Source organism: Callithrix jacchus, chromosome 6 (assembly GCF_049354715.1).
Source record: "Callithrix jacchus isolate 240 chromosome 6, calJac240_pri, whole genome shotgun sequence".
NCBI lineage: Eukaryota > Metazoa > Chordata > Mammalia > Primates > Cebidae > Callithrix > Callithrix jacchus.
In genome coordinates, this window is record NC_133507.1 from 70,833,746 (window position 1) to 70,846,672 (window position 12,927).

The window sequence follows — 12,927 nt, forward strand, 5'->3', positions numbered from 1 at the left end:
CAAGTTTTGCCCCAGTAATCTGACTTTTATGATCTATCTGATAAAAATATCAGAGATGCCTTTAAATCTTAATATAGAAGAATGTTATTTTTAGTAGGAAATGGGGAGTTGCTTACCTGTTCAATGCTGGGGAATGGACAAATGCATTACTATTGTTTACAAACTGCAAAAACAAAGCAGGAACAACCATCAAAATGGTTGTCTTTTGGGGGGTACAGAGGGACTCGATATTTAGTGTACCATTATTTTGTACTTCTTTATAATGTATTTTTCTCCTGAAACAGTTCCAAAATTTTAAAGATAAATACACATGTATTTGTCCTCATAGAAAAGCAATTATATGAGATAATCACATATTCTTTATCAGTGATTCTCAAACTTTGTTACGTAGTAGAATCGCCTAGTAGGCCTTTTTAAAAATCCCCATGTCCAGACATACTTCATACACATTTAATCAGAGTCTCTGAAGATAGGAGCTGGGCATCGTCAGTATCCTTTAAAATTCCTGGGCTGACTCCAGAGGATAGCCAAATTGTATCCAGGACTCACTGGCAGGGGAATAAAGGGACTCGAAGTAGAGCAAATGCAGGCACATTGGTTCTATGTATGAACACATGTTCAAGCACAACAGAAGATGTGTGTGTCACATTCATAGCTGGGCACACAATAAGGTGGCCATCACGTAACAAGTTTCCAGGAGGAAACAAAAAATGCTCTCCTATTCACCCCAGCAGGAGGAACTGTCCTTGCTGAAGGTTAGATGTCAGCTGTGGTCCCAACCACTCAGCAGTAGAAGCAAGAAAGAGAACCAGCTGGCTCTACAAGGAGAAATGGGACTGTGCATGCCCTGTGTTATTCTCCACCCTCCTAGCAGCAGCCTCGTGGATGCATGTGCACACAACTTGAAGCCCATGCCCCCCACCCTGTCTATGAAATCAGAACACACTGCCATTATTTACAGCTGACATGCCAACAAAGTACAGGCAGAATAACAAAGGCTTGCTGAGTTAAGAGAAGACACTGGGGAGAGTGGAGGTTCAAGCTCTACCAATAACTTGCATGAATTTGGGATAAGTTCCCTAATGACCAAGGGATCTTTGCTTCCACATCTGCAAAGAGGCCTGGACAGGATGTGCTCTGGAGGCCTCTCTAACTCGAATATGCCTGTGAACCTCCATGATCTCTAGGATCCTCACTAGGTGGCTGAAACTGGAAGCCAGCTGAATGTTTTTCTGATCATGAACTTGATCTGAGTCAGCTGTCATAATTCCTGACACCATCTCGTGGAAAGAAAGAAAATGAAAATTGTCTGAGAAGTGCAGACAGAAGGGAAGTTCTAAAGAAAGCAGCTACAGAATCACTTTTCCCAGCCTCTTAAAATTCTCAGTAGTCCACAGTTAGGCTGTACAAAGCACCATCCATTTAAGCTGTTCCCAGAAGATGTGAACTTCAAAAAGCAGCTCTCAAAGAATGCTGGGGGGAATATGAAATCAATACAGCCTTTCTGGTAAAAAAACTGGGCACTATGTATCAGGATTCTTTATAAATGCAGGCCATTTAGTTCAATAATTCCACTGCTGGGAACCTGCTACCCCAAGGAGATGTCAGAGATGTTTGTAAACATCACTGGACAAAAGTATTCCTATTGGGAGTTCTGAAGACGGGTTGTACAACAATGTTAGTGTAACTACCCCTGAACTGTACACTTAAAAATGGTTAAGATGGTCAATTTTGTTATATGTATTTCACCATAATTGAAAACATTCACACCAGGAGTAGTGAAAACAAATTGTAACATGCCAAAAACGTTTTGTAAGAATATCCAACAATCAGAAATTAGTTTAAAATCAGTAAGATATTGAAACAATGGACAACAAATATCAAGCTCTTCAAGTAAACTGCAAATTGCTCATGATAAAATATTAAGTGATAGATGGGTACAGTGGCTCACACCTGTGATCCCAGCATTTTGGGACGCCAAGGTGGGAAGATGATGGCTTGAGGCCAGGAGTTCAAGATCAGGCTAGGCAACATGGTAAAAACCTCATCTCTAGGAAAAACAATTAGCTGGGCGTGGTGGTGCATGCCTGTGGTACTCAAGGCTGAGGTGGGAGGATCACTTGAGCCCAGGTCGAGGCTGCAGTAGGCCTTGATAGCACCACTGTACTCCAGCCTGGGTGACAGAGCAAGACCTTGTCTCAAAACAAAAAAACTTAAGTGACAAAAGGCAGCACACGACAGGGTTACATAATGTGGTCTCAGGTTTAGGTTGAGCAGATTTTTTTCAAAAGACTATGAAAAAAAAACTGTTAACAGTAGTTCTTTCTCAATGATGAGATTTCCAAATTTTCTACAAGAAATACTTGCAGGTTTGGGAGGGAGTGCCTTCACAGACATTAACTCATGGTCCAAGGATCAAAGGGACAATATGGCTTCTACTACACAGCCTGTCAGTTTTGCAGTTTTCCTTTAAAAAAACAGAGGCAGAGAAGTTTTCAAAACTGCTACATCAGCTCTGGCCACTGTGTGACAGAAGTGGAACTGGAAGCAGCAGAAGTGGAAGTGTCCTCACACAAGGAGTAGGGCAGTACCACCCACTTGTCACATCTGCTATCTTACCCCTTCACGCATTTCAAGGGCTGCTTGCTGCTTCTCATTCATGCACAACCTTTTGATTGTTTGATAATGGGCCCAGAGTGATCTGGGAAAATATATGCAGATACTGTGTAAAGTATCTAATGATATTATTAATAAATCACAGGAAATGAGCTTTTCTCTGGAAAACAGCAGCACCTATTACAAATATTGATGAATTATTAATCCAAAAAGATTTGGATTATAGTTGCAACTTGCAACTGCCACATAACTACTTTAATGGATGCTGGTTCTTGTTTTCATTAACAGGAAATACATTTACGATTAAAAACAAAAGTCTTGAAACAATACTCAGAAAACAATTTTCTAGCAATGAAAAAGAAACCAAATAAATAGGGGAAGATGGCAGCAGAGTAAATAAAATAACAATCCTCAATATGAGTGTAAAGAAACAAACTCAATCATGTAACATGCAGGGTCACATTATTGCAAGGTCATTTGGCCCACAATTCCCAAGATTCAGGAAGTATTCATCAATTGTATTAATATACATATTTTTAAATTTTTTATTACTATTATTATTATTGAGATGGAGTTTCCCTCTTATTGCCTAGAGTGCAATGGCACAATCTTGGCTCACCGCAACCTCTGCCTCCCGGGTTCAAGCGATTCTCCTGTCTCAGCCTTCTGAGTAGCTAGGATTATAGGCATGCACCACCACAACCAGCTAATTTTGTATTTTCAGTAGAGACAGGGTTTCTCCATGTTGGTCTGGCTGGCCAGGCTGGTCTCCAACTCCTGACCTCAGGTGATCCTCCTGCCTTGGCCTCCCAAAGTGCTGGGATTACAGGCATGAGCCACCACGCCCAGCCAATATATATATTTTTATTAACACATGCTGTGTTGTTCAGAGTATCTTCTTATAGGAGTTTGTGACATTTGACCCTTGCAAGAATAATTGTTCCAGTCCCTGAAAGTTTCTAGATTAGCATCAATTAGTGAAGTGTTTCTATCCAAACAAGTAAAACAAGTTTGTTTGTTTGTTTGTTTGTTTGTTTGTTTTTTAACCTTAAAAAGAGAGGAATGGTGTGGGGGGCCTGGGGGGCTGGTTTACAAATCAGAACAAAGTCATCAAGGTAATTTCAGAGCAGGTGTCTGAATGCTGGCCGGATCCTGGAGCATGACCCTCTGTGGGGCCGGGGTGGAAGGAGAAGGGAGAGGAGGGGAGTGGCTCCATACCTCTGGGTGCTGCAGACACACTGTATTTACTGTATCATTAGCAGCAATGGTGCTAGCTTTTAAAATAGATGAGTATTTTTAAATCCAGTGCACATTTACAACCATATGTTAGCTTTTTTTTTTTTTTTTAAACCAAGCAGGTAGAACATTAGAGCCCTGGATACTTTACCAACAATATGGTTTAAGCAGAAATCTGTGTTGACACTGAAAAAACTATTGTTCATCATCTGATGTATTGAGTCACTGCCATTTTTAAACAGCATCTCAGCCCTAAACTTTTCCAATTAAAATTACCAAGATAATGAAGCCAAATTACCACTGTGAGACACTAATTTGCTGTACAAATTTGGGCAGTGAACAAATACTGCTCCGTTAGAGATGTATCTGCTTAGTTTATTTAGTTACCATTTGGACCAAAAACATCGAATACAGAGAACACGTTCTCCAAATCCAATAAAAGCTTGTAAGTTTCAGAACTACTAACCTCCTTATTCTAAGGCCTTGCAAAGAATTAACCAAAAATAAATTTCATTGCTGTGGAGAAAAACTGAAGGATATTTTCTTAAAAAAAGAAAAAAAACGAATGTGGTCCACACACGTATAAGGAAACAAGACCTCACCAGGGATTCTTCTGCCCCCATGAAACTTCTCTAGGTAGCCACGCTCCCCAGGCTTGCCATGCCATTCAATCCTACCTGAAGTCCCACTAACACACTGAATTTGTTAATAAAACTATATCTGAAATTCAGTCTTCCCTGACACTCTCTCAGGTGTTCCCCGTCCTAAGGCCCAAGCAACATTAATTCATTTGTAGTAGCAAAGACTACAGGTAGGCGAATTGTCCAAAAGGTCAAACCTCTACAGTTGGCATTACCTTCAAGAGAGGTCCCTTAAGAATACTAATAGTTTCTGAATTATCTCTATTATCTATTTTATAGGGATGAGGTATAAGACATCTTGTTTGTCCTCAAGCATCAGACAGAGGAAGCACATACTGTTTTTAAAAAGCAAAAACTACTCAGTGATACTTTTTAAAGTACAGTAGGGCAGGCTTTATTCAGGACCATCTTAGCACATATAGGGACCACTGCAGTGGGATTTAAAGTGGGGAAAGATTGAACTCAACTCCAAACACAGTATGGGCAAGTGGGAACACAGCCAAGGAACAGGGTGGGGATCAGTGCATGAAAAATTACAAAGCGGAAACATCAGGTGTAGGAAGGCAATTCCTGCTAAAGACAGGTCAGGGTGACCAGATGTCACCTGAAGGATGGTGGAGGATGAGGAATCTAATCAGATTTGGGTGGGGTGGGGAGGCATTCTCGCTAAACTTAGTAGCATGCTTCTTTGCTAAACCTAGATCTTAAAAAAAGTGCGTGCATGCACACACGCATACACACGCACACAGACCTAGAATAAAGTTCAGGAGCATGACTAAAAGGTAGCCAAGCAGAAGTTTTGGGGTTTTTTGTTTTTTTTTTTGTTGTTGTTGTTTTTTTTGGTCAATATACACACTAATTCAGGGGAAAGGGGCAAATGACATAGCTAATAAAGAAAACGTAAAATGTTATGCATACTTTTCTGAAAAAGTAATTCCAATCAAGATAACCCAATATGAAGCAGTGTGGGAAATATGAATTGAAGGAAGAGAAGAAATGTGACAAAGAGATACAGCAGTGAGGGAGGGCAAATAAAGGAAGGACATTCCAGGAATTTCCCCAAATACTGATAAACAGGTCAAATTCCTTGGCACAGGAAATTGCTTCATACCAAAAAGGTTCCTGAGTTCCAGCTAATTAATGGATTGTAAACAATGTTGTCCAAAACCAGAAAATTCTGCAACAATAAAAGATTTTGGACACTCACCAATTCATAGCACCATTTCTAACATTCAGAGCCTTTAGGTATCCTCTCCTAATTTTACCAGCACATAAACCTCAAAGATCTACTCAATGATTCAGCATATGTCATCTCAAGAAATACAAATATTATCAGGAAATCAGAGAAACAGATACCAATTTCACAGCACCAGGCACATTTTGGATAGATTCTGAATATGTTTACATGTAATTGAGAAGAATCCTTACACTGTCATATGATCAACTGGGCCCCAAATTATCTGCCTTTTGTAAACACTACACAAACCTTAAAAAAAAAAAAAAAAAAATCCAAGAACTTTTAAAACTCAAGGTATCAGCATTTTAGAAAGTCTTTCCTCACATGTGAATCATAACATCTCGAAGTTCTGTTTGTTTTTTGGGGGTAATGTTAAGTGTAAAACGTTGATAAAGGGAATCCAAAATACTGTATAGGAATAATCCAAAGTCCCTTTACCCTACTACAAGTCTGAGTTTTCACAAACTTTATAGCTGTTCAAATGCTAGATGAAGTAATCAAATAAAATACATCAGTATATAATACTAGGTAGTAATAAACAGACTACTGTCAGATGACATTTGCTTAATCTAAAACCTTTAAACACACCACAGTCTGGTGTTTGAACTACAGTCATGTGTCACTTAATGAGGAGGATACATTCTGAAACAGGTGTCATTAGATGATTTTGTCATTGTGTGAACATCCTCCAGTGTACTTTCACAAATCAAGGTGGCACAGCCTACTATACATCTAGGCTACATGGCATAGCCTATTGCTCCTAGGCTACAAACCTGTACAGCATGTTACTATACTGAATGCTGTAGGCAACTATTAATACAGTGGCAAGTATCTGCATATCTAAACATAGGAAGGGTATAGTAAAAACACAGTAGTCTAACCTCATGGGACCAACATCATACATGTAGTTTCACTGACCAAAAGAAACATCATTATTTGGTGCCATGACTGCATAGTGCTCCTTAATTCATCAGCAAGAAAACAACAAAATTGCTGGTTAACATCAGTACTGATAACAAGATCTTAAATCTTTGTAAAAATCTAGCCTGGGCAGTCCAAATAGGACAAATCTATTAAACCATACTTTTCCCTTAAATTAAAAAAAAAAATTCTTTCTTCTAGAAGATATTGAAACAAAGAAAAAGAAAAAACATTCTCCCAGAAGATTTCTCATGGGCACTAGTTTTGCTTATTTTCAGTACATGTACTATGTATATAACCAAGGCAGCTCCTTCATTGCCTGTTTACCTGGGGATTTTTTGTTTGCTCTTGATTGCACCAAGTGAGACTGTCGAGGCAGCAAAGGTGATGAAGGCAGAGACATCGAGACACCTTTGGCCAGGCTCACCCTATAGGTGTCCTCTGCTGCGGGAAGACTGCTCACAGGAGAGTCACCACTGTGGCCAAGGGGCAGGACTGGAGAAGTCTCGGTACCAAAGTCACCTCCTAGAGTGGAGAGAGAACACTTTGGTTAAAGCAACCATTCATTACAAGTTGATGCAAATTTAATTCCTATAAACTGTATTCTTAGAATATCATTCTCATATATCAGATGTATAGATTGAATTTTTTTTAAGATAACGTTTCCCCATCATTCTTGAAACCTTTTGCCCGGTGAGGGAAAACTCAGACATCAGTGAACTTGAATCCACATGCCTTTCTGTACTACACTAAATGATCTGATTTTAATCCCTAACAAAGGATCCAGAAAGCCACTGATCTGTGATTAGATCAAGGTCAAGTAGGAATGATCCACAAGCAGCTTTGATTTCAGCTAAAGGAAAAGGACAGGGCTTACTGGCCTTACATGGGTACCAGTAAAACAGATTCAGATGCCAACCTTTCCAGAACTCCGGGGCCTCCACTGCCCCTCTCTAAAAAGAAAAGTCTAAGGGCGAGTCTAGCCTACATCCACATTCCTTTCCAGCACCATCCCTCAGTTCTCTCATCCCATCTACTCAACAATCCCCATGACACAGGGCCACCCTCTTAACACTCAACCAGTCACGGGATTAGAAACACTGCTCACTTATTAGGCAGCTTCCACTTGACACTTGGCCCCTAAACAAGCTTACCATTATGAAATTAAACATTTTAGGGTAGGCAAAATCTCGAGAAGCAGAGAGGATGTAATCATCACAGTGTTAAAAGTATACAAGAAAGAGTGTCCAGGCTGGAACTAGTCTCTCCTCCCAAAAAAAACCAAACGACATTTTCCTCCTATTGCCTCTCCCCACCAATCACCTTCCCTGAGTACTACGATGGAACTGAGGGTATGCAGGGAAAGAATGTAAATCAGTATCTGCTTCTTAAAAAGCATCTTCAAACTCTAAGTCACAGACAGAATTTGAAAGATGCATAAACTTTCCCACAAGCACATCAGTCTCTGACAAAAGCTATCTGACCGGTCCTTGCCATGCCTTTCTGGCTCCAAAAGCAAATAAAAAAACCACACAGACACAAACACACACACACACACACACACACACACACACAAAATCAAGAACTAGATGTTTAAAAAAGAAAAATGAAAGTTGTCTAGCTAGGCAGGAACTAAATTTTTGCAGATTTTTGTATACAAAGCTCAAAAGGGATACGAACCAAACCCACAAGTTTCAAATGGTATCAGTGTGCCTGTTTTTTTTGTGTTAAGAGTCAAAAGCAAGTAGAGTCACCCTCTCCATTTTTTTTTTTTTGGGAGACGGAGTCTTGCTCTGTTGCCAGACTGGAGTGCAGTGGCGTTATCTCAGCTCACTGCAGCATCCACCTCCCAAGTTCAAGCCATTCTCCTCCCTCAGCCTCCTGAGTAGCTGGAATTACAGGTGTGTGCCACCATGCCCTGCTAATTTTTTGTATTTTTAGTAGAGACGGGGTTTTACTGTGTTAGCCAGGATGGCCTCTATCTTTTGACCTCATGATCTGCCCACCTTGGCCTCCCAAAGTCCTGGGATTTCAGACTTGAGACACCACGCCCAGTCCACACACTTTACTTTTAAAGGCAACTCACAGTGGAACAGTGAACAGAAAGGCCCCACAAGGGAGACGTCAGCAAAGTCTGAAAGATAATTTCAGTCTTCCCTGGATTAAGTATGCATAAGGTGATTTTAATAAACTTGGGAAACTAAAAATGTATTGATAATTGCCCAAATGACTGGCATTTGAAGAAACAAAGATGAAAAAACTCTCACTGGAATTACAAAAACAAGGATATTCATGCAAATGCCCAGGGCAAAGTTCTGTCCTCAAGGGCGGGAAGCAGGCAGAAGTTAGAGGCCTTCACCTCCTAGAACCTGTAGGGATAGCAATGGCCCCCAGGCTGGGCTCCCCACTCCTCACAAGCTTCATCCACCTTGTTTCCCTAGCCAGCACTGTAAGATACCATTACCAACAATCCCCAGAACCACAGGGGCCGGTCTTATAGCACTGTGGATGAGCCTGGAATTTTTGAGAAACCACCTCGAGGCTTTCAGCCAGGTCACAAGGTTTCCCAGCTGCTTCCCCTCTTCAACTGTCTAGCAAGGAAACAGATCTTAAGGCAGAGCTGGGCAGCACCATGATGCCAGCTCATGCTGGGGCCCGATGCCCTCTGTCCTAACAAACTTGTAAAAGCTGAGGGATGGTTGTTTTCTCATCACCACTTTAGTCTCACGTTGAGAGTGCGAGCAGGTGCTGTGGCTACAAGAACCACATCAGATCACCCAATTCATCTGTGTATAGGCGAGAAACACCAGGAGATAGACCAGAACTTGGAAAGTGCTGAGGCCACAGCCCCAGGACGTTACACACAAAAGATGTGTAGGGTAACTTGAAGAGTTGACACCGGTTTTCCATGTGGTTTGAAGAGAGCTATGTTGCCCTGTAGCTGTTCTTATACAGTATAAATCACAGACCCAGCCAGTCAAATGGCTGTGGGATGGCCTGACAGGCCACAAAGGTACAGTCTCCATTACTCACAAATGAGTATTACTGACCTATACAAAAACAAATAAAAACACAGATTTCGAGTCCTTGAATTTGGATGAGGACACAGAAGAATGGAGAAAGACATGTACCACCACCAGAAATAAACAGTACTGAAGTAAGGTTTATTTTCTTGAATACTTAGGATTCTCCAACATGGTAAAAGAGAAATTAGGCACTGAAGGGAAAAAGAGAATTAAAGAGTTTCCTAATTACAAATTCTGCCCATAAACTTTGTTTATATCACGCAAAGCAAATATTTTCATTAACTGCAAATGTGGTGGAGATGAGTTTCCAAAGCATACTGTAAGCATGAAGACCTTCAGCCTTTGGAGCAGCTGGGCTCCAGCACTATGAATTTATGCAGGCTGCAATAAAACAAGGCTTAAGAGTTACGGGAATGGGAGTTTCCATTTCAAGTTTACTTCACCATCTCAATATAATATCAGTCTCAAACATGTTGTTCAGTTTGATTTGTTTTTCAGAAGCAATGAAAGACCTCTAACTTCCAGCATCTTTTTATTAGAAAGGCACAAAGTAGGGAGAGAAGTTTTATTTATGAGCAGGAAGCACAAAGCAGGGTGGCTCCAGCACTCTGGAGCCAGGAGTTTTAACTGCTCAAGGGCAAATGGTTTATGGTCAAAGACAGACAGCATCACAATGACACCAGGGGTGGAAAGTGCACATCTTAGGGGCATCCACTTGAACAATACAATATTGGTTCTGGACAACACCAGAAATTCTTCAGTTAATTTAATATTCCTCAGCAGAAGTTCAAAGATGGTTAAGAGGAATTAAAGGTGTTTCACTGCAACAACCAGCACAGCTGGCGCATTTTCTACCCCTTGAATAGATACTATTTTCTTTTAACTATGACCTATGTTATTCCCTACCTGATTAAGAGATGGGAAGCACATTTCAATCACCCTTCCTGTTGCTGCAGGCAGAAATGCCAGGTAGGACAATACAACCTGTCTAGGGTATGAAAACCATGTTATCAATGACCAGTAATTTACCTCCTCCGCTTCACTGGCAGGCATTTCCCATGGAACATTTACACACCACAGACAGCCACACCTACCAAATGTAATCACACGGTCTCTCAGATGGGAGGCTGCGGCCTGGGAGGTAACCCTTAGGAACAGGGAGCTAGCACCTCCCCACAACCGGTCAGCTCAGGCTCTAACATTCTTACCACTTCACACGTTTAAGAGCTTTAATTTAGGGGAAAAAAACAGAGATCCCCCAAACAGACACATTTTAAATCAGTACTTTAAATACGAAAGGAATCAGCACACTTTGCTTCAAAGGGTCTGATAGTAAATATTTCAGGCTTCGCAGGTTACATATACTCTCTGTTACTCATACACACACACACTCTTTTGCTTCTTTTAAAATCATCAATTCCCTTAAGTCCAAAAATAAAAGTACATAAAAAGCAAGGGGGACACACAGACATCTGTAAGAACCTCTCTGTTCATAATAAATTAAAATATATACCCATACAAATAAGTCAAAGTCATAGTTTGCAAAGATAACGGAATCATCAAAGGGCATAAAGCCATCCAATAAGGCATTTTAAATTGGCAGAAATGGCTTTGATAATAGTTCTTTATTTTAAAATGTTTTTACCATTACAGGCTATAAAAAGGGATTTCAGTTCATAATGGAAGAAAATGTAAATCTGGGAGATGAACGTCTAAAGGCAGCTATGCAAAATGGCAACGTCCAACATCACAGATTAAAGTACATGGAGTGCAGGATTAGAGAAGGCTTTAAAAAAATGAGGGCAAATGAAGGAAGGGAGATGAAAGTAAAAGCACATTTCAGGAAGGGAAGGCCTGAGAAAGGCAAGGGTGCACTTAGACACTCAGGTTAATAGGTCTGCAGAGGCAGGAAATAAGATTTCCATTTATTGTGCCACTGAAGTGTCTGGGGTGGGTTAGAAGCTTCGAATAGAAAAGAAAGATGTTCTGCTTATCCAGCTCCAGTAAACGGGCCTTGTGCAATGCATTTAACCAGGGCATTAAATGTGTTAGAGCATCTTTTGTGTAGTCCCCACCTTAGAGTGCACTGTTTTCTAAACATTTTCCATAGTAAAGTTTTATAACCACATAACCTTATATATAAATACACATATACAGAAACCTATTATTTGCAGAAAACTGAAAGATTTCTTCCACAAGATCCAGTATCATTTTTGGACCCTTCAGAAGGCTGCAACTAAAAGCACTTTAAGCCATTTTATGTCTTATAGAATCTCCTAATATACAGGCAGAGCATTTTCAAGATAAATGCATCCAAGAAAACAATTTTCAAAAACCTTATTCAGGCAATCACGACTTAAACAATACCACTAAGAGGCAAGAAAGCAGCTAACAACTAGGGTACAAGAAACCGAGCCAAAGGACAGCTTTTCCTTTTGTCTTCAAAAATCTACCAAGTGGGATCTAAACAGACATCAGTAATACAGTCCTCATGGTTTTATTCTTAATACTCAATGATTATAGAACCAAATGTACAAATGTGCTTTACCCTGAAACAGATGAGTAAACAGACTGGCATTTCCTCTCTAATTGTCAAAGGTTTCCCTTCAAGACATATAAACATGCCAGGGTTTCTGTGCTTTAAAAATAAATGACCTCAGAAAAACTCCCATCCCCAAACTCCCAGAGGGGTGCAATTTCAGATAATGAATGCTCTCTCTCTTTTTTTTTTTTTTTTAAGATGTATTAGGTGCCAGAACAGGGCTCGGGTGCTTTATATATATTATTTTACTTAACCTTCACAGCCACTCCACAAACAAGGCATTGCTATTAGTCCCTTTCTGAGATGAGGAAACTGAGGCACGGAAAGGCTGAAGTATCTTGCCCAAGGCCACTGGCATATGTCAGAGCTGAATCCGAACCCAGGCAGTGGGATCTAGAGTCCACTGTCTCAGTATTGCTCCCTCTAGAGAAGGCTGAGAGATGCTTTCAACATTATGTCATTTTGCATACTTGATAAGGAAAACCAAAAATAGTATATGTAGGTCTATGCACAGTACTGGGCCACCACAGGAAAAACAAAACCAAACCAAACCTGTTCCCTCGTCTTTTCACTTTTCATGCTGGCCGGTTACTTAGCTCCACAGCACTGCTTTCGGGAGGTACCCAGGCCCAGTGATCATTAATCTTCACTCAGCCACACCTTATGCTGTCACCATACAAGCAAAATAGATCCAGGACAGGTGTTTAG

General features: G+C 40.5%; 1 protein-coding gene across 36 annotated transcripts in view; it reads right to left on the bottom strand.

The window, feature by feature from the left end:
* TANC1 (tetratricopeptide repeat, ankyrin repeat and coiled-coil containing 1) overlaps positions 1 to 12,927 on the bottom strand; it is a 257,115-nt gene that overhangs the window by 132,432 nt on the left and 111,756 nt on the right. For all 36 annotated transcript variants that reach the window (XM_078327639.1, XM_078327636.1, XM_035304791.3 and 33 more), the window contains one exon: positions 6,979 to 7,176. In XM_078327639.1, the coding sequence (XP_078183765.1) occupies positions 6,979 to 7,176 (198 nt within the window). The remainder of the gene's footprint in view (positions 1 to 6,978; positions 7,177 to 12,927) is intronic.